Raw genomic sequence first — 26,205 nt, forward strand, 5'->3', positions numbered from 1 at the left:
GCAAATAATGACATACAACTATATCATTGTTAAAAAATGCATATGTATGAGCTACAAATAACTTATTTCTTAACACAATATTATTCATTATTATTATTTCATAATAGAGGATTATGAATTCCTACATTTGTATATAGTGTTTGGATAGTTAAAAGTTCAGCATATATTAATGAACTTAAATAAATACAGGTCAAACAACAGCTGCAAAAACACTTAACGTGTATAGGGCACTGGCAAGTGAAACCAATTGTTTCCATAGATTACATTTAGCGACAACAGCCTGGACATCTCCATTCACAATATTTGCATTTGCCTTGAACAAGCACCATGCACTTTGACCACATCAGCAATGTTTCGAAAAAACACAACCCACATTTGGCATCAAAATATAAATGTATAACGATAGAAAATAAGGAAGTGTATTGACAGTCGACTACAATATATGAGCAAGAAACGTGTTGACACACAACACAGTTAGCCACCTGTATGTTTTATTAAGAAGTCTTTGATACTTGATTGAACATATACGTATCAGGTTTATCACGTCGTGTATCAAAAAGCTGTGGATTCCTCGTAAACGGTTTCGTTTGTCTGTAGACTCTCGTCTTCAATTTCTTTCACAGCAATAGAAGAATCGGGAATAACAGTTATGTAACCGTCTTTATCATTTAAAATCGTATTCGATGCATCTGTAGAATCATTTTCCTGCAGCATATGGTTCGTGGTGACTGCAGGGCCAATACGTGTGTTGACGTAATTGTGTTTATCCGACATCGGACGCACTGGCGATGATGCAGCGACGCTTCCATCGATAACCTTTACACAAAATAGATTTGAATTAATTTCTAATAATTAGCACATTTAAGTAGAACGAATTAACTACGAAAATTGCTAAGGTGTAAAAAATGTTTGTGTCCGCCTATTGCTTCCTACCAAACCTACACTTTTTGCGCCGTATTGTGGATTTATTTCGTAATTTCCTACAAATAAAAATCATTTATGGCTGAACATGTTCATTGATCTATATTTAAAACTTTCTATAATAGCGATATTCCCTGATATCGGTCGCTTTGGTACAGAAATCCGGATTCTCAAATAGAAAATTAAAGAAAAAAGTAATGCCTACCTACCGACCCTATTTTGTGGAGAAAATAAAAACTTTTTGGGGGGCTTAAGAGAAAATATTTTCTTGCACACTGGAATTTCTTTTCTTTTTTTCAGGAAATGAAAATTTCCATCTTGCACCCACCATGCCAGATGAGTGACGCTCAACAACACGCCACGTCTTATTTTTACACTTTGTACTTTATGGAGAGTTTGAATAGAGTGCGGTTAAATATATATTTATACATGAAAGTTTATCACAAAATGAAAATATATAGTCGTCTAAACGCAATTTCACAGGAACTATTTGACATCAACAATTATTTAAAATTACTACGCGCCATGACGCCAGTAAAAAAAGTCGAACATGCATTTTGGTGAAATGAACAAACATGCGTTTTCTTCATCATTTTTTCGACATGTATTACCACTTGTCGAGGAGTAGTTGGTTCACTCTTTGCCGAGCGCTGGGATCTTCTTTCAAGCGAAAGACTGGTCACCCTCGAGATGCTGTCCTCTGCATTTAGCCGCGTGGTCAATTCGTCAAGGCTCTCAATCGCATCTTTGAGCGAATCAGTTGTCGTCCATCTCGGTACGCGGGGAGTTTCACTTGTACTCCACGTTGGGGATTTAGGGTTGTCTTGGTCATCATCGTTGTAGCCAGTGTTAACATATCCCAAACCAAAACTACCCTCCATTGTTATATCAGACTCTTTTCGTGGGCTTTGGCGAAATGAACTAAACCGACTGGGAAGCTCAGTGCCAAAATCCAAACGCATTTCTTGGGAGTCGTACATTGTACTTGGTCTTCTTAGCGAATCGTACAAACGGTTTTCGCGCAAATGGCTGAAAATATAGAAAACGGTGACTCTTACAACTGGAAGAACTAATGATGTTCACTTTTAACACAAACTTAGCAATAAATAGTAATATCGGAAATAATAATCTCAACGAAAACGAAGTTTTCTTTCATGCTTTTCGATGAAATATGGAGTTTTGTCAGTGAAATAACAACAGTGAAAATATCAATTTCATTGCAAAATAAGGAGTGAAAATATCAACTTTCAGAACTACTTTTAAAATCCATGCTTCGCCACTCCTGAAAAAATGTTTTTCTATGACACTCGTGAAATAAAATACGATCTTACACTGAAATAAACAAATATCTTCTATTTATATCAGGAGAGTGTGAGAGTGGTCCAGTGGTTTAGAGGTACGCCTCTCAATCAGCAACTTGATGGTTCGATCCCACGCACGGGTAATTTCCCGTGGCACCTCGTAAAGGACACCAGTACTTGCTTCTGTCGAGTGAAACATATCAGCTTTCGGCTGTCAACACAGTCGAGCTTAAATTAATTAGTATAAACCAAAGCTACACGTCACAAAACAAATACGTTATATTGCTTACCTTTGCCACTGCTTGCAGACGACGACAATAGCAATAACTGAGCCAACAAATATGGCGCATGCAAGGACAATCAGGGCTATAACCGCAGTTGACATATCAGAGTTGTCGCGCATGACCTGAATGTTGGCAGACATGTACGAATGGAACAGATCCTCTATGCCTGACCAGTAATCGAATGTGGCTCTGAAAAACATCAGTCAAATACATTTCATGTTACGTTCATGTTGATGCGTATTCTTCCAGTTATGTTTTGGTAGTTTATTATTAATTTCAAAAAATTGTCTTTAATCACATTCAGTAAGCTACTCAAACCTTTGTAAAATGGTTGACTCGATGGAACTCTGGTTTTCATCTCTGGCAGAAACATTTATGAACACACTGAAAACAAGACAACATTGCTAGATTAAAAAAAGTATAAAAAGAAGTTTAAATCAAGATAAAACATTGCGGTTATTTTTACAATACTATTTTTTTTATTAAAACAAAGACTATTGTCGTGTTCGCTTTGTGAGACTTACACAGACTCCTTTCCATTGAACAGCTTCTCTTCAAAATCAGATATAACAACATCGACGAATCCTGTTGCCGCAGCAATGCCCCTGAAATATAATAGTATTAACCAGCCGAAAAGAATACCAAATGGTAAGTATTAACTTAAGGTTTTATAATAAGCCTTCAATCAGGATACAAGTTAATATTTTGGTGTATTGGCTTGGCCCTGTAGTTAACATATTTAGATTAAATTCATTAAATGAGTTTGCCATTTGATGGGAACAATACATACTGCTGCCTTACCTTTCTATGTGTGACGTGTATTTTCGAAGCGTGTCCAGTAGTAAAGGGCAAGGAATGGTCACAGCCGTGCTATTCTTTATTTTGATAAACGATACCTGCAAACGAATCAGTAGTGGTATTCAAAATTGAACTTAAGTTAATCTTATGGTCATGCATTATTGATTCATTTACTCTATTGGTTATTTATTAATAACAAGCAATCCGATTAGCTACATCGTTTTTAGATTCAATCAAGGCCAATATTGAATACCAGCTCAGTACTTAATGATAGTGAGAATATGCAAACAGAAATATTACTACCACAAAAGTATTCTATGTTGTTTTTTAACTTTAAATAGCGGCATTTGTCAAACCAATGGCACACAAAATTATAAAAAAGTAACAAATTAAACGGTGTGTCACTAACAAAAACTGGCACAGCAGACGACAGAGGAGGGTTTCCGTGATCACGTGATGTGACCAAAAACTGGTACACGGACAATATGCGAGCCGTGGAAGGTGACGACCATTCCCGACCTGTCGTCAGGTTGCCGGTCCCGGCATTGAGTGTGAACAAATGCGAACTCCTAAAAAAAGAATAAGAGCAAAGATATATTAAAAACAAAATATAAATTTAACAAATATATTAAAAACATAACATAATGGTGCTACCCTGGCAAATTATATCATCCCGCCATATGACTATACCTTAGAAAACTTCTAAGTAGTTGTAAGGATTAGTATCGTCATCATTGCATTTAAAGTAATACTACTGAAAAATTAGATGATATTCAACATCGTAATTGGACCATGTAACCATGAACACCAGAGCACGTGTGTACGTACGTGCTGTGCAGCCAATACGAGACGTTCCCATTGTCACCGTTGTCTTCATCAGTCGCCTGCAGATTGAGAAACGTAATTAAGCGAATGATTTATTCATTTATGCAAGAGTAAAACATAGCAGAGAGTGCTCCTGGTTTACCGTTGACCGGGGCCTAAGCCGATGTGGAAAGTTTTTTCGTAGAGCACTTTAATTTGATCAATTTTGCAATACTTGAAAAATAATTGTCAAACATGGTCCATCAAGTATCTTCCAAAACATTCCAAACTATTGTCATACTATCTGCAGCGGTACAGGGTAGTCCAAATCATTTTACGTTGACGGATTTTTTTGACGATTTTTGATATGGCAAATCCTTCACGACGTTAGGGATTGGAAGAATCCCATATAACACGTCTATTATTTTAGACTACGGTGCAGGGTAACACTTCAAACTGTTGCCCGCTATAGTTTGGTATGTATACAATATAGAAAATAAAAGGAATAAGGGAATCATGATAAAACGTATACGCATGTTACAACACATGATTCAGTTTTTGAAATTCAATCCGTCAAGCATGAATTGAAACTAACAGCTGCTACACAACACTGCAAATTGATACAGTACAACAAAACCAACCACACCTACCAAAATGGATGTTAACAGACTGTCCTCCTGCGGTGGAAATTTCATTGTAAGGAAGTATTCATTTGTTTCAAACACTGGCGCGTTGTCATTTTCATCGATCACCGTAATGTATACAGAAAAATTTCCAACCACCTGAAAGAGAAATATCTGATTATTCATTATTCACAGCATAATACAATGTTCGTATCTAGGCAATAACCCCATTGTTTATCTTAAATAGACATTTTACCGCTAACGTTCGCTGTGTGTTTGTCTTGTCGCGATGGGTGTCCTTTGCGCCGTTAAAACAAGCTCATAGGTATCGTTAAACTGATGGACTCGTCCCTGAATTTCTTGACTGATGGGGGGGGGGGCGTCCCGGTATGTTTTGACTGATGGGCTCACCCCTAAATTGTTTGAATGTTGGACTCGTCTCTATTGTTTGATTGTTGGACTCGTCAATATTGTTTGGCTGATGAGCTCGTTCCTGTATTTTTTACTGATGGGCTCGTCCCTGTATTGATTGACTGAGGGGCTCGTCCCTGTATTGTTTGACTGAGGGGCTCGTCCCTGTATTGATTGACTGATGGGCTCGTCCCTGTATTGATTGACTGATGGGCTCGTCCCTGAATGTCTTGACTGATGGGCTCGTCCCTGTATTGATTGACTGATGGGCTCGTCCCTGTATTGATTGACTGATGGGCTCGTCCCTGTATTGTTAGTCTGATGGGCTCGTCCCTGAATGTCTTGACTGATGGGCTCGTCCCTGTATTGATTGACTGATGGGCTCGTCTCTGTATGTCTTGACTGATGGGCTCGTTCCTGTATTGTTTGCCTGATGGGCTCGTCCCTGTATTGTTTGTCTGATGGACTCGTCCCTGAATGTCTTGACTGATGGGGGCGTCCCTGTATTGTTTGACTGATGGGGGCGTCCCTGTATGTCTTGACTGATGGGGGCGTCCCTGTATTGTTTGACTGATGGGGGCGTCCCTGAATGTCTTGACTGATGGGCTCGTCCCTGTATTGTTTGTCTGATGGGCTCGTCCCTGAATGTCTTGACTGATGGGGGCGTCCCTGTATTGTTTGACTGATGGGGGCGTCCCTGTATTGTTTGACTGATGGGGGCGTCTCTGTATGTTTTTACTGATGGGCTCGTCCCTGTTTTTCCATTGTAGAACTGTTTTAAGCCTTAACAGGCTCTGAATAGGGATGTCACGCAACGTCACAACACAACTAATGCAGTTTACTAATGTAATATAGAAATAGTGTCTAAACGGGAAATGCTTTCTTGCTCTCAGACATTTCACGTAATAAGTTTTGAATTTATTAATATAGACAACAGACCAAGGATACATCGCACAGATTATATATGTATATTATACAAAAAGAAAATGATGCTCGGGTGAGAGGAGCAATTTTAATGAATTAGGTTTTTTTCTTGAACACTTAATTTGGAAAGAAAAGCACATACACACCAATGCATAGTTTTCCAACATATCGATTGTTATACCTGATCATACATGAACACGTGGACGTCACACTCAAACGTTGCGTTAACTTCTCTGTCCATTTCGGTGTTTGTTGTTAGCATTTGACTGAAACATGCACACAATAAGTAAACGTACACATAATAAGTTAACGTACACATAATAAGCTAACGTACACACAAGTAGTAAACGTACACACAAGTAGTTAACGTACACATAATAAGTTAACGTACACATAATAAGTTAACGTACACATAATAAGTTAACGTACACACAAGTAGTAAACGTACACACAAGTAGTTAACGTACATATAATAAGTTAACGTACACACAAGTAGTAAACGTACACACAAGTAGTTAACGTACACATAATAAGTTAACGTACACATAATAAGTTAACGTACACATAATAAGTTAACGTACACACAAGTAGTAAACGTACACATAAATAGTTAACGTACACATAATAAGTAAACGTACACACAAGTAGTTAACGTACACATAATAAGTTAACGTACACATAATAAGTTAACATACACACAAGTAATAAACGTACACATAAGTAGTTAACGTACACATAATAAGTAAACGTACACACAAGTAGTTAACGTACATATAATAAGTTAACGTACACACAAGTAGTAAACGTACACATAAGTAGTTAACGTACACATAATAAGTAAACGTACACACAATAAGTAAACGTACACATAATAAGTAAACGTACACACAAGTAGTAAACGTACACACAAGAAGTAAACGTACACACAAGTAGTAAACGTACACACAATAAGTTAACGTACACATAATAAGTTAACGTACACACAAGTAGTAAACGTACACATAATAAGTAAACATACACACAAGTAGTAAACGTACACACAAGAAGTAAACGTACACACAAGTAGTAAACGTACACACAATAAGTAAACGTACACAAAAGTAGTAAACTTACACACAAGTAGTAAACGTACACACAAGAAGTAAACGTTCACACAAGTAGTAAATGAACACACAAGTAGTAAACGTACACAAAAGTAGTAAACTTACACACAATAAGTAAACGTACACAAAAGTAGTAAACTTACACACAAGTAGTAAACCTACACACAAGTAGTAAACGTTCACACAAGAAGTAAACTTACACACAAGTAGTAAACTTACACACAAGTAGTAAACTTACACACAAGAAGTAAACGTTCACACAAGTAGTAAAAATACACACAAGTAGTAAACGTACACACAAGTAGTAAACGTACACACAATAAGTAAAAGTACACAAAAGTAGTAAACTTACACACAAGTAGTAAACGTACACACAAGAAGTAAACGTTCACACAAGTAGTAAATGAACACACAAGTAGTAAACGTACACAAAAGTAGTAAACTTACACACAAGTAGTAAACTTACACACAAGAAGTAAACGTTCACACAAGTAGTAAAAATACACACAGGTAGTAACGTACACACAAGTAGTAAACGTACACACAAGTAGTAAACGTACACACAAGAAATAAAGGTACACACAAGTAGTAAACGTACACAAAAGTAGTAAACTTACACACAAGTAGTAAACTTACACACAAGAAGTAAACGTTCACACAAGTAGTAAAAATACACACAGGTAGTAACGTACACACAAGTAGTAAACGTACACACAAGTAGTAAACGTACACACAAGAAGTAAACGTACACACAAGTAGTAAACGTTCACACAAGTAGTAAACGTACACACAAGAAGTAAACGTACACACAAGTAGTAAACGTACACACAAGAAATAAACGTACACACAAGTAGTAAACGTACACAAAATTAGTAAACTTACACACAAGTAGTAAACTTACACACAAGAAGTAAACGTTCACACAAGTAGTAAAAATACACACAGGTAGTAACGTACACACAAGTAGTAAACGTACACACAAGTAGTAAACGTACACACAAGAAGTAAACGTACACACAAGTAGTAAACGTACACACAAGAAGTAAACGTACACACAAGAAGTAAACGTTCACACAAGTAGTAAACGTACACACAAGAAGTAAACGTACACACAAGTAGTAAACGTACACACAAGTAGTAAACGTACACACAATTAGTAAACGTTCACACAAGTAGTAAACGTTCACACTAGTAGTAAACGTACTCACATGTAGTAAACGTACACACAAGTAGTAAACGTACACAAGTAGTAAACGTACACACAAGAAGTACACGTACACACACAAGTAGTAAACGTACACACGTGTAATACACGTACACACACAAGTAGTAAACGTACACACAAGTAGTTAACGTCCACACAATTAGTAAACGTACACACACGTAGTGAACGTACACACACGTAGTAAACGTACACACTATTAATAAACGTACACACACGTAGTAAACGTACACAGACGTAGTAAGCGTACACACAAGTAGTAAACGTACACATAGGTAGTTAACGTAAATACACGTAGTTTACGTTAACACAAGTAGTAAACGTACACAAACGTAGTAAACGTACACACATGTTGTAAACGTACACACAAGTAGTAAACGTGCACACACGTAGTAAGCGTACACACAAGTAGTAAACGTACACACACGTAGTAAACGTACACACAAGTAGTAAAGGTACACACATGTAGTAAACGTATACACACATAGTAAACGTACACACACTTAGTAAACGTACACACAAGTAGCAAACGTACACACACGTAGTAACGTACACACAAGTAGTAAGGGTAAACAAACGTAGTAAACGTACACAAAAGTAGTAAACGTACACACAAGTAGTAAACGTACAGACATGTAGTAAACCTACAAACACGTAGTAAACGTACACACACGTAATAAACGTACAAACACGTAGTAAACATAAACACAAGTAGCAAACGTATACATAAGTAGTAAACGTACACAAAATAAGTAAACGTACACACAAGTAGTAAACATACACACGATTAGCAAAACGTACACACAATTAGTAAATGTACACACAATAAGTAAACGTACACACACTAAGTAAACGTAGTCACAAGTAGTAAACGTACACAGAAGTATTAAACGTACACAGAAGTATTAAACGTACACACAAGTAACAAACAATCAGTAAACGCAAACACAATTTGTTAATGTACACACAAGTAGTAAATGTACACACAAGTTGTAAACGTACACACAAGTAGTAGCATACAAACAAATAGTAACGTACACACAAGTAGTAAAATTACACGCAAGTAGTAAACGTACACACAAGAAGTTAACGTACACACAATTAGTTAACGCACACACGAACCGTAAATGTACACACAAGAAGTAAACGTACACACAAGTAGTAAATGTACAAACAAGTAGTAAACGTACACAAAGGTAGTAAACTTACACACAAGTAGTAAACGTACACGCAAGTAGTAAACGTACACACAAGAAGTTAACGTACACACAATTAGTTAACGTACACACGAACCGTAAATGTACACACAAGAAGTAAACGTACACACAAGTAGTAAATGTACAAACAAGTAGTAAACGTACACAAAAGTAGTAAACTTACACACAAGTAGTAAACGTACACACAAGAGGTAAACGTTCACACAAGTAGTAAACATACACACACACGTAGTAACGTACACACAATTAGTAAACGTACACACAAGTAGTAAACGTACACACACGTAGTAAACGTACACACAAGTAGTAAACGTCCACACAATTAGTAAACGTACACACAGGTAGTAAACGTTCACACAAGTAGTAAACGTACACATAGGTAGTTAACGTAAATACACGTAGTTTACGTTAACACAAGTAGTAAACGTACACAAACGTAGTAAACGTACACACATGTTGTAAACGTACACACAAGTAGTAAACGTGCACACACGTAGTAAGCGTACACACAAGTAGTAAACGTACACACACGTAGTAAACGTACACACAAGTAGTAAAGGTACACACATATAGTAAACGTACACACACTTAGTAAACGTACACACAAGTAGCAAACGTACACACACGTAGTAACGTACACACAAGTAGTAAGGGTAAACAAACGTAGTAAACGTACACAAAAGTAGTAAACGTACACACAAGTAGTAAACGTACAGACATGTAGTAAACCTACAGACACGTAGTAAACGTACACACACGTAATAAACGTACAAACACGTAGTAAACAAACACAAGTAGCAAACGTATACATAAGTAGTAAACGTACACAAAATAAGTAAACGTACACACAAGTAGTAAACATACACACAATTAGCAAAACGTACACACAATTAGTAAATGTACACACAATAAGTAAACGTACACACACTAAGTAAACGTAGTCACAAGTAGTAAACGTACACAGAAGTATTAAACGTACACACAAGTAACAAACAATCAGTAAACGCAAACACAATTTGTTAATGTACACACAAGTAGTAAATGTACACACAAGTTGTAAACGTACACACAAGTAGTAGCATACAAACAAATAGTAACGTACACACAAGTAGTAAAATTACACGCAAGTAGTAAACGTACACACAAGAAGTTAACGTACACACAATTAGTTAACGTACACACGAACCGTAAATGTACACACAAGAAGTAAACGTACACACAAGTAGTAAATGTACAAACAAGTAGTAAACGTACACAAAGGTAATAAACTTACACACAAGTAGTAAACGTACACGCAAGTAGTAAACGTACACACAAGAAGTTAACGTACACACAATTAGTTAACGTACACACGAACCGTAAATGTACACACAAGAAGTAAACGTACACACAAGTAGTAAATGTACAAACAAGTAGTAAACGTACACAAAAGTAGTAAACTTACACACACATAGTAAACGTACACACAAGAGGTAAACGTTCACACAAGTAGTAAACATACACACACACGTAGTAACGTACACACAAGTAGTAAACGTACACACAAGTAGTAAACGTACACACACGTAGTAAACGTACACACAAGTAGTAAACGTCCACACAATTAGTAAACGTACACACAGGTAGTAAACGTTCACACAAGTAGTAAACATACACACACGTAGTAACGTACACACAAGTAGTAAACGTACACAATGGTAGTAAAGGTACACACAAGTAGTAAACGTACACACAAGTAGTAAAGATACACACGCGTAGTAAAAGTACCCACAAGTAGTAAACGTACACACAAGTACTAAACATACACACAAGTAGTAAACATACACACACGTAGTAACGTACACACAAGTAGTAAACGTTCACACACGTAGTAAACGTTCACACAAGTAGTAAACATACACACACGTAGTAACGTACACACAAGTAGTAAACGTACACACAGGTAGTAAACGTACACACAAGTAGTAAACGTTCACACAAGTAGTAAACGTTCACACAAGTAGTAAACATACACACGCGTAGTAAACGTACACACAAGTAGTAAACGTACACACAAGTACTAAACATACACACAAGTAGTAAACATATACACACGTATTAACGTACACACAAATAGTAAACGTTCACACAAGTAGTAAACGTACACAAAATTAGTAAACGTTCACACAATTAGAAAACGTACACACAAGTAGTAAACGTACACACAAGGAGTTAACGTACACACAAGTAGTTTACATACATACAAGTACCAAACGTACACATAGGTAGTTTAGTACACACGAGTAGTAAACGTACACACAAGTAGTAAACGTTCACATAAGCTGTAAGCGTACACAGAAGCGTTAAACGTACACACAAGTAGTAAACGTACACATAAGTAGTTAATGTACACACAAGTAGTTAACGTACACATAAGCTGTAAGCGTACACAGAAGCGGTAAACGTACACACAAGTAGTAAACGTACACATAAGTAGTTAACGTACACACAAGCTGTAAGCGTACACAGAAGGGGTAAACGTACACACTATTAGTAAACGTACTCACAAGTAGTAAACGTTACAATCAAACAGTTAACGTAATTTAGTGACTCTAAAGCTTGAATTTGATAATGTTATACATGGATAATTATAAAAGTAGTCACCTGGATTTATCCACATAAAATGCATCACTGGAACAAATGTAATAGTCGCCTCGGACCTGAAAAGATCGATTGCCATTGAGTATTACTACTTATTAAGAAAAGAGGTCAATTGTTGTATCTAAGGCTAAACTAACGGCCGTATCAAAGACACAGATTGTTGTCTTTTCATAACACATTTGTAAGTGTTTTGTCAGCTAGATCTCACACAAGACAGCTGTTCACTCTACCCAGTGTCTAGTTGATGTATTAGCCAAATCTAAGACAGGAACCGACCAAAAATATATAACAAGTAATACTTGAAACAAACGACCGAGAAGGAAAATAACCTTACTGGTATTTGTCCAACAAATGTTCCCACAGGTACATTTTCTTTCACCGTCATATGTAAGGTTTCTTCTACAAGACTTGAATTCCAGTTGAAAAGAACGATGACGGTTGCAAAATTACATCGCCTGCAAAGCAGAAAAATTATGTACAATGTACATGTACAAGCTTATTTTGAATGAACAAAGATTAATATACGTATTATGGATCTATAACTGAAACTACAGCAACCGATCCAGAAGCAAAATCCTTATTTGATCAAGATATATTGTACAAATATGAATACATTGATTTGTCTTAAATTCGCGAAAACTGTATGCCTAAAATTTATTTAGTGGCATTTTTTACATGTACGTTCATAAATATTTCAGAAAATATATCAGAAGGCGTATAACTGCACGTGGGTTTCAGTGTGAAATTGTCAGTGATATCTATGGTGCATGGCGACCGCAATGTAATTGATCAAGAGCAGCCTTACCTGTTATTATCAGTCGAAGGGTTGTCGCAAGCAGTTACCAAGAAGCTGTACGTTTCGCTCAATTTAAGAGGCTCTTCTGATAATATTGAAATATTGCCAGATATTGAATCCACCGAGAAAGGAGTATTGCCGGGCGAATGCAGCGAGTATGACACGTTTGAATTCCCCGTGCCTTTCTCGTCTGCATCATGTGCCGTAACCTGTCAGAATGCAAGGTATCAAAACATCAGACTTGAAAGTAAGATTATTAAACGTAACATACATTTTGTCAGTTTTGAAGATAACTGTTCACAATTAACAACGACTGCAAATCCAATGATATAAGAGGTTTAAATCGGCTGCAATGTTTTCTAGATCCGATTCCAATAAGAACCACACCATAAGAGTGTTGTTTTTTGAAATACCGAACGCCAAAACCGATTCATCCAATAACAGCTGTTGCCAGTCGGCGCGTGACTGGGCGGTCCACGTTAAAACAAAAAATCAATATAACTTGACGACATGTTTAACAAACCTTTTTTGGGTAGAGCTGAAAATTAAATGATATCATAATTATTTCAAGATAGTATTTACCGTTCCTATTTCTGCGCCTTCATTGACCGTGGCAGCGGGTACGCGGAACACATATCTGTCCTGTGTGAACGCGGGAGTGTTGTCGTTCTGGTCGAGCAGGCGAATAGTGATGGTGGCTGTACTTGTAGATATGTTACCATCCAAGTCTTTTGCAATGATCTAAAACAAAATAGGTTTCGAAACGAACCGGTATATGCTATAGAGTATACATAGTAAAAGTTTACTTATATCGAGAAAAGTTAGTACTGGCACCTGATATTATAAATGAAACATTGTGATAGTATAAGATACGAAAATCGATTTGTAAATAATGGCAGATTATATAAATTCCAGGGACAAGCCCGGACGTCGAAATCTGCAATGCTTTGTTTAGTGACAATGAGCCGATTGCTGGAACTTTGTTAAAGTTAACAAGCTTGTTTTATTTGAATATATATACACATCCTGAAATACTTCGCGTTTCAAAGTTAACAACAATGTCGTGTATCACGCTGTTAAATCTAACTAAGTTCTGAATAATTGTTAACTTTAAAATGAAGAATATTTGATGATGTGCTTATCTATTTCAATTAAACAAGGACATCTGAAACTGTTGCCTGCAATCTTGTTAGAAACACTGCAGATCACACGTGTATCTATTAACCTTCCAGAGCAGTACAGCATTAAAAGTGAACAACGTTGACGTTAACATCGTTGTTAATTTTAACAAAGTCCTGAACAATCGATCCTTATTAATTGACAAATTAAGACAACAGAAAGTTTACATCAACACAAATATATAGATAATCATATATTATGATTTGGCCGTGTAACAGACAAAAATTCACTAGCATAGTAACTATTTATATGCATGGCATTATATGGCAGAATGTTGGTGCATACCAACACGGTCATTTCGTCCATCACTTCCCTGTCCAGGGCTGACGAATTGCGAACACCCAGGATCCCGCTGGTCTTGTCAATAACGAATACCTTCGTGTCGTTCAGAATTTCAAACTCGATCACGGAGTTGTTACCCTACAACCATAAATTAAAGTATAAATATAGTACTAGTATATTTAAATTGATTAGTGGTGAAAAGTGTCATCAATACATTTTAAACGCATTCCCACTCTGTGTTTATATATCGAGCGAGCGTACCAGGTCTTTGTCTGTTGCAGAGACTGAAGTGACGTAAGGAATAGGTTGGTGTTCCAGTATAGTGACATTGTAATGTTCCGGAGCAAATTCAGGCAGGTGATCATTGATATCCAAAATGTTCACGACAAGTGAGGCTTCCGCCGTCTTCCTGGCGTCGTCCTCTTGATAGCACTAAAATATTTATAATACAATAAATAATACAATAATAACTACAGCGGCACGCCAAAAAGCCTAACAATTTCCAATGGCCCTGTTTAAAGGCACTATGTCAAAGCACAACACACACTTAACGACATTCGGAACACGCCGGTACATCAGTAGAAGTAGTTCGTAATATTTTTAATAATAGTATTAATAAAATCTAGTGTTTTTTGTATTACTAAGTTTAAAATGATCGCCAGTTCAGTCATGACATTCAACTGCTCAATTTAAATTACTACGCAATCTACTTGGAGCGTAGTTAAATGTAATGATTTCTGACATTGTAAACCGTCCATATACACCGAGGCACTTTTCAATGGAAAAAGGCCGAGGTGTTCCGAATGATACAACGAGGGACACAGACTGTACAAAACAACACACATACATACTGCACAACACCGGCATAGCGAAAATGCATCGAAATATGTTAGCAAATGTTCAGGTTAAACCGCCCTGGAACGTTAAGTGAACATAAACAGGGACACAAATCCGTATTAGGGTCTCTACACACATGCATATGAAATAGCTATATAAAGACTGAACCAATTTTTCAATTAATGTAAGTTTTAAATACAAACAACAAACTAGTAAAGTATACTAAGCTGTATTGTAATAACATTTTGCATGTATCGTTTGTCTTAATGAGAAGAGCAGTATTACCAAGATGTCCATTTTGAATGTGTTGTTGGTCTCCCTGTCGAATCGTTCAACCACTGAAATCCGTCCCGTGGTGTTGGAGATACGCAGTCCCCGGTTAGTGGTAATATTCCCTGTGTTACATAAACAATAAACTGATATTCACAGTCAAATAATAACTAAGCAAAAATAAACACTTGTTTTATCTTTTATATCAATAGAAACTACCTTGGTTTAGATTGCTGCGAAAAACGTGACATGTATATCACATACAGATATATTTTGTTTTACTGAGGACTTAAAGTTTCAAGTTGTATTCATACTCTTGGCCCACATGGGCATGAGAGGTAACAAAACATGTATCAAAACATAAAACAGCGAGAAAAATAGAAATATGAAGATGAACAGCAAAAAAAAAACAACATATCGTAAAAAGTTAATTTCAAATAAAATTAAGAAAGATGATTCGAATAAAATTCAGCATTATTATTTTTGCAAAGAGTGCTAGCTTTATCAATGTATTTTTATCAGTTCTACACATTAAATTTTTATAGTTCAAAATGTTAGTTTAAACATATTTATTTTACAACGATTGTGAAACAAGTTACTACAACATTATATTAATCACTCTCGTTGGCACGATGTTGCGCGAGAGTGTGGTCTTGTGTTGTGTGGGAAACCGGAGAATCCGGAGGAAACCCACTTGTCTGGCTTGGTGACCACAAACCAAACTCACATGCGCCCAAGCCGGGACTCGAACTCGGGTCGCCTAGGTGAGAAGCGAGTGCGCTAACCACTGTGCTAACCGGACAACCTCACAATGTTTGGTTATGATTAACATATTAACGTCTTTCATAAATAAAATATTACAATTAAAAATATAATGAAATTCGTCTCCTAATTCTTGTCTATCACACAGTGAACAAAGTCTTTTCCCTCAATTTCGATACACATTCTTCTATAAATAGCAATATGTTCATTAAGGTAGCACACCCCTAATGAAAACCTTCACTTGAAACTCTTCAATTTTAAGCTTTAGCCTATGTTGTTAAGCACAGGACTACAAATCTTTTTAGGGTTTCAAGGAAGTGGTTCGAATCCATCCAGAAGCACAAATAAATTTTTTCTTCTTAGTTTCATTGGCTAACATTTTTTACAGAAATTAATATTGTACTTTCATTAAAAAGTAATTGTGAATTCATTTCCACACCTAAATATTAGCTTCTGTGAAAATTTTATAACTTGCAGGCACGGCTGAAATAGGTGGTGGAATCAAAAACTTTTTTGAATGAGACGGTATAACAGTTTCATTTTTTTGGCATAATGTTCCCAAAAGATTCGATATAATTATTAATAAAGAACAGGTCATGAGTATTTCTAAAACTTGATGATTTTGCTTTTAAACGTCGATGTTCCAATCTTACGCGGTCAAAACAGTATGTTAAAATTGAAATACCATATGGCTATTTCAGTACAGTATTATTATATTTGTTGGTGATGTGATGAATAATGTATCATTTCTGAAAGCAAATATATTTCTTGTTACTTTGATATCAAATAGTTACCAAAATGTTGAAAAATAAATGAAATAAAGGATTGTTCTTGTCTCACGGGTGATGTCGTTTTTATCGACAATTTTGAAATGGGGCTAGGGTAATTAAAATTTAAATCAAATTGTTATTTGACGGTAAATTTCTTTCAAATTTTGTTTTTGAATCCAGGAAATGATTCACATTAGGAAATTATCAAGCTGATCATAGTTTGAAATGGTGCCCATTAGGAGTGTGCTACCTTAATGTAATTTAATGAGACATTTTCAAATGTTTAATGAATTATTTACACGAACCCATTTGACCCTACAATGGGATAGATTAAGATTGGTTGTCACAAGGTCAATCATAACTACGACAAAAGTGCTCGACAAATCCACCGTACCTGCGAAGGCGTACATTATGGTTGCGTTGATGCCGACGTCCTGGTCAAAGCAGTGTACGGGGGGACTGGTAGTCAGCCACCCGTCAGAGGTACGCTGGAACAATAGTTATATTTAAAAGATGAAGTATTATAGGATTTAACTTTATGTTTTCCGGTGGTTTAAATGGTTTCATGAGTGATATAAAATCGAAACTCACTGTAATGAAACAGTGAAATAAAGACGTCATTTCCCGAATGGTTTGATATTGATTCAGGATTTAGAGCGCTTTTTCATTACAGATTTCAGCCTAACATATTAATAATAAATGTCTGTTTCAGGAAGATATCAATTTTATCTCCTCTAGTAAACACCCAAATTTTCGCACCTGGTTGCCGCACTTGTGAAATAATACCTGGATGCTCACCTTGAAATAAAATTGATATCTCCCTAAAGCAATCATTCGTCCAGTACAGTATTTGCATGCCTATGGCCTTTTTTTAATAAATTGGTTAACGGATCCGCCGCCCAATTATTTCGAAATCTCAAAAAAAAAAATATATATTACATTTGTTTTTTTTTAAATTTTGAAAAAAAAATCAGATTTTTTTCTGCGCCATAAAATGATGTAAAACCTGTTGCCTGTTCCTTTGAAACATAAGGATGCAGTTTTTAAAATTGTTTTCAAAATGGCTGCCTAAATTGAGTTGAGATCATACAAAAAAAATATATATTTCTCATTTTCAGCATAACATCTGCATTTAAAGAGATTTTTTTTGTAATAAATGTAAACTCAACTATAAACGATGTAACAGCTGCTATTAATTAATGATATTCTGATCTTTTTGTTTTGGGTTTCCCCACAAACGCTATGACATATACATGCATTGTAAAACATTTAGTAACTTACAAGTCTGAGATCCTTTTTTTCGCACCACCCGTCCAACATTTTTTCAAAAAAAATCCGTTAACCAATTAATAAAAAAAAAATGGCCTAACAACAATTATTTGAATCGTCGTTGGCCGTCTTTGTGTCATTTATAGCGGACTAATACGATTATTCTCTTTTTCAACACGTCTTCTTGTCTACATTAAACCTGTTATTTACCTTTAATAGCATGCACTAAAATTAAACCTTAATTTACCTCTTCTAGGAAGTCAAGGCTGTAACCGCCGACGTCAAATGTGGGGTCGTTATCATCAACGTCATCAACGTTCACCGTTATCACCCTGCTGGCACTCTTCCCGGATTTAATAAAACCAAACATACTCAAAGTGGGATACCAAACATACTCAATGTGGGATACCAAACATACTCAATGTGGGATACCAAACATACTCAAAGTGGGATACCAAACATACTCAATGTGGGATACCAAACATACTCAATGTGGGATACCAAACATACTCAATGTGTGATACCAAACATACTCAATGTGGGATACCAAACATACACAATGTGGGATACCAAACATACTCAATGTGGGATACCAAACATACTCAATGTGGGATACCAAACATACTCAATGTGTGATACCAAACATACACAATATGGGATACCAAACATGCTCAATGTGGGCTACCAAACATGTTCAATGTGTGATACCAAACATACACAATATGGGATACCAAACATACTCAATGTGGGATACCAAACATACTCAATGTGGGATACCAAACATACTCAAAGTGGGATACCAAAAATACTCAATGTGGGATACCAAACATGCTCAATGTGTGATACCAAACATACACAATATGGGATACCAAACATGCTCAATGTGGGCTACCAAACATGTTCAATGTGTGATACCAAACATACACAATATGGGATACCAAACATGCTCAATGTGGGATACCAAACATACTCAATGTGGGATACCAAACATACTCAATGTGGGATACCAAACATACTCAATGTGGGATACCAAACATACTCAATGTGGGATACCAAACATACTCAATGTGGGAAACCAAACATACTCAATGTGGGATACCAAACATACTCAATGTGGGATACCAAACATACTCAATGTGGGAAACCAAACATACTCAATGTGGGAAACCAAACATACTCAATGTGGGATACCAAACATACTCAATGTGGGATACCAAACATGGTCAATATGGGATACCAAACATGCTCAAATTTAGAAATACTTCGTATTTACTGTTATCATTTAGAAGATAAATAAATTCATGAAGTGTTTGCACTAAAACACGGGTAAATAATAAACTAAAATCGCTCTTTGAGAACTATTGCTCAACAAAATAGAAATGCCAGCTAGGTCATCAGCTATCGAAACTTGCGTGAGGGGCGTCCCACGTGTAGTGGCGTATTATAAACTGTTTTAAAAGGGGGTATTTAGACAAATAATTTGAAATACCGATAAAACTCCGAAAATAAGCATAAAAGAAACAGAAAACATATATGTATGTGTGTGTGGACTTCTTTCGTTTATATAGGATGCAGAAACTGTCTTTTTAAAGGTTCCATATGAATTTAAAAAAAAAATCAAATATCTAACCCCACCGGATCCTGAAGTTACGATCGCTGTCAGGAGGTATTGTTCATTAGATTCATAGTCAAGCTCATTGACTAGCTTCACAGTGTTAATTCCATTGAAGATTCCATATCCATTCTCAATCTGAAAGCAAAAGTGGTGCTTCAACATCACACATCTATATCAGCTAAGGCAGAGAAAGCAAGCAAACAAATGGATTGTATATTAATTTCTAACGGGCTGGACATAATAATTATAGAAATTGTTTATGTTTTGTACGTGCCATCAAAACCGTCATCTATGGTGGCATATTACTGCCGTTAGATAACCTGTTAATGTTCGGGAAATGTTTCGTGTTAACCACTTAATTTTCGCGATAATTATGTAGGTACCTAGTTAATATTTGCGAAACTTTTTCGGTAAGATTATTAATATCTGTCATGTGTTCCCGTTCCGGATAGAAAAATCCGACCCGAGGGCACCTGCGTTGCTAGGTAACGAGGCTTACCGAGAACTAACAAGCCTTGTTTGTTTTTTCCAATTGAAATATACTAAAAACTTCCATGGACGAGTTTAATAAAAAATCTTGTATAAAATGACAACGAGTGTCAGATCTTTTTTTATCACATGCTAAAACCGGTCTATCTGGGCAGTTCTGTGCACTTTCAAGCCTGAGTTTAGTCTTATAATATTTATCATTCCAAAATAATCTTGGCGAATATTAATTAGAAGGCTAGATAAGTATCGCGAAAATTAAATGGTGAACACGAAACCATTCGCGAACTTTATCAGGTTATTGTACGGCGGTAATATGTCACCATAGTTACCTTTACCCCATTCATAAATACTGTTAATTTAGACAAGTGGAAACACAATTAAGGACATGAACTTACTTTAACGTTCAACCAACTCTCACTGCAGTCTTTGTTTTCTGGCATGGGAAACCCGGGTGTAACACCAAATTGTACAATCTCTGTTCCAACACCTTTGTCCTGCAGTAGTTATGTTAGTAGTTACCATATTGAGAGTGAAAAGCATCTGTCAACGTACAATTATTTGGACTACGTCCATACATACAATAAATGATAGAAAATGAATAACTGAGTAGTACAAATCATCTAAGGAGCTTTGGCATAACTATACAGTTGTAGAGTCTTAATGCATTATGAATCATTGGTTACCGTGCTCAATCAACCAGATACTACCACACTGTTTACTTTAATGAGGAAGCAACGTTTTCAGACTGTTTTTCTTCCCGGCAAAAACAATATTCAAACAATTGATTCTGGAATCGCTGTTGCAAAAATGATCATACAAACTGTCTGACAAATAGGAGAGAGCGCGAAAAAAATTCAAAAAGATTGTCATTTCAGCAATCTTGGTTTACGGTAATCTATCCATCATTAATACAAACCGATTGATATTGGTAAAGGTTCTAGTTTTAAAATTACAAAACATTAAGTTTTAATCAGTTTAAAGTTTTCCCCGAGATATATTTTCATATAGACATTAAGTTATTAATGAAACAAATAAATGCATCTGTCATATAATCAACGTTAAATATTGTTGAATTACCTCCCTTTAATATATAATATCAAAGTAGCGTCATAATTGTTAGTCAGAACTATGATTCATACAAAGATAATCGTGGTTAATCAATATAAATTAATTTTTAATTAATTTTAATTTTAATATTTTATATTTTATAAAATAATATCGATTTCTATATCTTAAATGTTATAACACATGTTTAAATCATGTGTGTATACCACGTGATAAATTGCGTCATAAATGCTACGTCGGAAGGCAATATTTTGCTTCGAATTCAGACTTTAAACAAAGATAATTTCACTATTTCTTCACCATTTTAAATGAAACATAGCGCAGTCTACGCCGCGTACGGAGCTCCGCCTTCGGTCTCTTACCAGAGTCTGATTGAGAGTTTAGTTTCATAAAACACTTCGAAAAACCTTTTCACAATACGGCCGTCTGACGGAGCACTGTCAAAACATTATTTTGGAAACGGGTTTGTCGAAGTGTCTGATGAAACTAATCATCATATCAAACTTCGGTAAGAAAACGAAGGCGGGGCTCTTTAAGCAGACCGCCCTTTGTTTTATTTTAAATGGTGTAGTAAAAGAAAAGTTATCTTTGATTTAAGTCTTCATTTTAAGCAAAATATTGCCTATCGACGTAGCATATATGACGCAGTTTATCACATGGTATACGCACACTGATGATGGATGGCTAACCTTAAAACACGACGTTCGTAAATATTTGGCTCCTGGGTTGGTTCCTGCAGTAATGGGCGCAACTGTTCATTGACAGTGTTTAAAGGTACAAACACTGTCCAGTACCCCTAGCACCGATTATTTTTCAGAATTATTGAGACGTTTGTAATGAACCCGAGAGACAAAAACTTAAATAGCATTATTGTGAAACGTGTGTTGTTGTATTTACCTCGGTCACGTTCACCTCGTAAGAATCGTTCAAAAAGACTGGTGGATAAAGATCGACCGTATCGACCTCTGTGGAAACTAGAAACTGAAAATGGCAGGATAAAGTAAATTAATTTGTGTGACCATTTCGAAAAATAACAGAAATTAAGAAAACTGTTGCAAATATCGACGCCAATATCGGCTACCACGGTACTTTCTTCCGTTACACTGCATAAATACCGTGGGACAATTGACAGACAAAATCTCATTTTGATGAATGTGCATGAGGCAGGGGAGACAACTCTTCTTCCAATTCTTCAAATTGCATGCTACAATTAAATTCTCTTCAATATCCCTATAGTGTCAGTTGTCTTCACATGTATAAGCAGCTGTTTAAAAAGTGTAGAGACAAGAGGACCAAGTTCAGATCAAGCTTTCCCAAGAACACTCTCTCTACGAGAATATACTTTTTATAAATTTGAGAGTCTGTGCATATTTCCGCATTTGTACCTTAGGGAACCAGTGAAACTGCCTCATTAATTATTGATGATAACGAGATTTTCCTAGCCTAGATTTTCCTCGCGTTACGCATTGAAGCATAGCGCAGCAGTGTGTAGGTGGTATCCGACGCCATCATCGACACTAGAGCTTACATTTATAATCACAACAAATATCTTTATTACACTCAGGTCATACATACATGACAACATGAGGACAAATAAGTTTAGTCAGCAGTGTCAATAAAAGCTTAATTATACTAATACGAAGAAGGATGACTTTGTCTCGAGTGGCGGAAATAAAATGGTTTTGTATTTTTTTTTATGGTCGTACATGTATCGAATATATATTTTATCATGGAAAAGAGGGAGACAGTTATTTTAAATATCTTTACAAAATATGAGGGATAAAAGGGATATTCAATATAGTGCCAGATTTCAAAGGTTGTGCCTTGGGCAAGCAATTCGTATAAATAAATTACAAACGTTATTGGGGAACTCAGTATAATTAATTCAATTTAACAAAAAACTAGAGAAATTTCACTGGCTGACATGCGTTGCATATTAAATGTTTCACAAATAAGGTACTCTTGTCAATAGTTTAACATTTGTGCAAGTTAACAGTTCCTGTATTTAGCCTATTGAAATAATAGGTTGGTAGGTATTTTCTTCTGACATTTGAAAAGGATGGGCAAACTATGCACCAGTCATTTGTAACCACGGCCCCCCAGGTCCGGGGAATAGCGGGGACTGACTTTCGGTCCAGCCAAGCCCGGGCAAAATCTCCGCCCAGCGGGGACGATCTGCTGGTAAAACCCCCGCCAAATGTCCCCGCACCCAGGGACCCTAGATAATGCCAATTTCCCGCTATATTTGGCGTGAAGACAAAACCACCACATTCACCTGGCACTGCGGGACCACCTAGAAGGTAAAAACACGGCCAATTTCCCCGGCTATGCCCGGTATACCCCCAGACCTGGGGGGTGGGCGTTGTTACAATTGACTGGTACACTAGTAAGTAGTGCTATTCATCACCAAGATCTGACCTACAAATATGACAGTATATTTCTGCGTAGTCAACATTATTATAATTCCTATTTCTATCGGGAATTTATGGTTTAAGAGTTTCAAATTAGGAGCAAGATTTAAAAAGTATTTTCTAATTCGAGGGTTTCCTTGAACAGTGAGTAGTTTTTGCCTTTAAAAGAGTTATTCATTACAGAGTGCCAATCTTGTTTAAACTGGTCGATAAGTACTTGTTTAACGCATTTATGTAAATTAAGGTTTGTATTTGTAGATTGTTCTAACCATACATTGGAAAACCCAGTATTATCTAAAATTGATTTGATGTGATCTGTCCATTTAAAAGATGTGGAATTATCATTTTGCATAGACTTATAGCAAATATGTGATAATTTAGTTTGTTTACCTCGAAGAATGGATATCCAGAATTTTATTGTATCGTCCAGTTTCACCATACAGCATATAAGCAGGCGTGCTCATTTTAGTTTTTGTTATTTTTCTGAGAAAACTAAGATGAACTTGCTCAATAATATTTAGGTTTTCATAGCCCCATACCTCAGCAGAGTATACTAGTATTGGCAATATTGTATGGCCAAATAATTGTAATTGTAAGTCTGTCGGTAAATCTAGATTGTAAATACGTTTATATAGTAAGTGCATTGCCTTTTTGGCCTGTTCAACTAAATGTTGTTGTTTTTTGCGTTAAGAAAACTTCCAGAGCTTGAAAAGAATACTCCTAGGTATTTATATTTAGTAACCGTTTCTATTATATTTCTCCTATTTTGAAATTATAGCGAGTCGGCCTATGAGTGCCAAAAACAACTACCTTTGTTTTATCGATCTTGACCTTTAAATCAAATGCACTGCAATAATTATCAAAATCAGCAATCATTTTTTGCAAATCTGATTCAGTTTCGCTAAGAAGCGCTGTATCGTCAGCATAAAGTAGGGCGAGTATTTTTAGATAGGTAACCAAGTTTTGTTCGTTGCGTACCCAACTCAACTCAACTCAACTCAACTCAACTTTATTCAGTACAATAAAGGCCTCTGGCCCAAAATACATACTATAAAATATACATCATTAATTACAATACAGTGGTGTCATTGCTTAATACCAACTGTTTATAAATTTCAATCTGCCATTTTTAACAAGTAAAAAATAAATATTGCCACTTGTCGAATAACAAAACTATTATCTGACTTTAGGAGTCTGTAAAAGGCATTTAGATCAGATCGACCCGTGTACCAGCTAAATAAAAACTGATTTCTTACAGTAGAGAACCTTGGGCATATGAAAAACACATGAAATTCATCTTCTAATAAAAGCCTGTTCTTGTTGATTAAGCAGGACGCACATATTCTGTCATTTCTGTCTATGTTAAGATGTCGGCCAACTTCGATATTTAACCGGTGACTTGAACACCTAAATCGCGCGAGCGCACGGACAAATTTATGTGACAAGTTTATGGAAATATATTTTTCCGGATTTAGTAAGGATTTAACATGTTTATAGAGATCGCATCTTGAAGATGAATTAACGGTATCGTGCCATCCCTGAGTCATACAGTCGATTAAGCGAAGTTTAAATTGCGCGTTAAAAGTATTAATGCGCCTACGTCTTACCATAGCCAGACGTAGCCAAACCAATACTGAAATAATATTTCTTAAACTTTTCTTACTTATTCTTCCAATACGTTTTAACATAACGTAACAATGTTAAGGGTAGCGATGGTTTTGCATATGCAGAATTTTACACCAGTATTTTATACATTATGAATAATATATCACGCAAAGTGGAGCACGACCACATTCACCTTGTGCCATACAATTATTAGTACTTTTATTTAGACCGAGAAATGTTTTACAGAACGAACTTTGAGCTCGTTCGATTTCAGGGGCGTAACTACAACCCCAGATCTCCGCTCCATATGTCAGAATGGGGACCACCATAGAGTCAAACAGTTTAAAAAGTTCCTTGTTATTAAAACGACCAAACGGTCTTTCATAAGATTTGATAGCGAAAACTGCTTTCCTGGCCTGCAATGTTAACTGGTGTTTTGCATCTGACCAAGAAAGTTGGGGGGGTAAAAAATAGACCCATATAATTATACATAGAGGTTGCCTCAACATATTGACCTTTGTATAGCCAAGTTTCATAATTTCTCAACGGATCGCCGTTTCGAAATACAATGATTTCTGTTTTCTTTAAGTTAACAGTCATTTCAGCG

At 36.1% G+C, this 26,205-nt stretch overlaps 1 protein-coding gene across 1 annotated transcript in view; it reads right to left on the reverse strand.

Annotated features, from left to right (window-relative positions):
• Nucleotides 1-26,205, reverse strand: part of LOC128236838 (protocadherin gamma-A4-like) — a 35,954-nt gene continuing 9,749 nt past the window's right edge. Inside the window, exons 4-25 of the mRNA XM_052951960.1 lie at nt 22,480-22,563; nt 20,913-21,011; nt 20,044-20,163; nt 18,661-18,756; nt 17,539-17,632; nt 15,628-15,737; nt 14,767-14,937; nt 14,509-14,643; nt 13,627-13,785; nt 13,054-13,253; nt 12,583-12,703; nt 12,252-12,307; nt 6,248-6,332; nt 4,759-4,890; nt 4,133-4,188; nt 3,714-3,873; nt 3,308-3,402; nt 3,031-3,111; nt 2,825-2,890; nt 2,513-2,695; nt 1,533-1,950; nt 1-816 (exon numbers count right to left, since the gene is read on the reverse strand). Coding sequence (XP_052807920.1) covers nt 553-816; nt 1,533-1,950; nt 2,513-2,695; nt 2,825-2,890; nt 3,031-3,111; nt 3,308-3,402; nt 3,714-3,873; nt 4,133-4,188; nt 4,759-4,890; nt 6,248-6,332; nt 12,252-12,307; nt 12,583-12,703; nt 13,054-13,253; nt 13,627-13,785; nt 14,509-14,643; nt 14,767-14,937; nt 15,628-15,737; nt 17,539-17,632; nt 18,661-18,756; nt 20,044-20,163; nt 20,913-21,011; nt 22,480-22,563 — 2,985 coding nt within the window. The 3' untranslated portion in view covers nt 1-552. The remainder of the gene's footprint in view (nt 817-1,532; nt 1,951-2,512; nt 2,696-2,824; nt 2,891-3,030; nt 3,112-3,307; nt 3,403-3,713; nt 3,874-4,132; nt 4,189-4,758; nt 4,891-6,247; nt 6,333-12,251; nt 12,308-12,582; nt 12,704-13,053; nt 13,254-13,626; nt 13,786-14,508; nt 14,644-14,766; nt 14,938-15,627; nt 15,738-17,538; nt 17,633-18,660; nt 18,757-20,043; nt 20,164-20,912; nt 21,012-22,479; nt 22,564-26,205) is intronic.

The sequence above is a fragment of the Mya arenaria genome, chromosome 6 (assembly GCF_026914265.1).
Source record: "Mya arenaria isolate MELC-2E11 chromosome 6, ASM2691426v1".
Taxonomy (NCBI): domain Eukaryota; kingdom Metazoa; phylum Mollusca; class Bivalvia; order Myida; family Myidae; genus Mya; species Mya arenaria.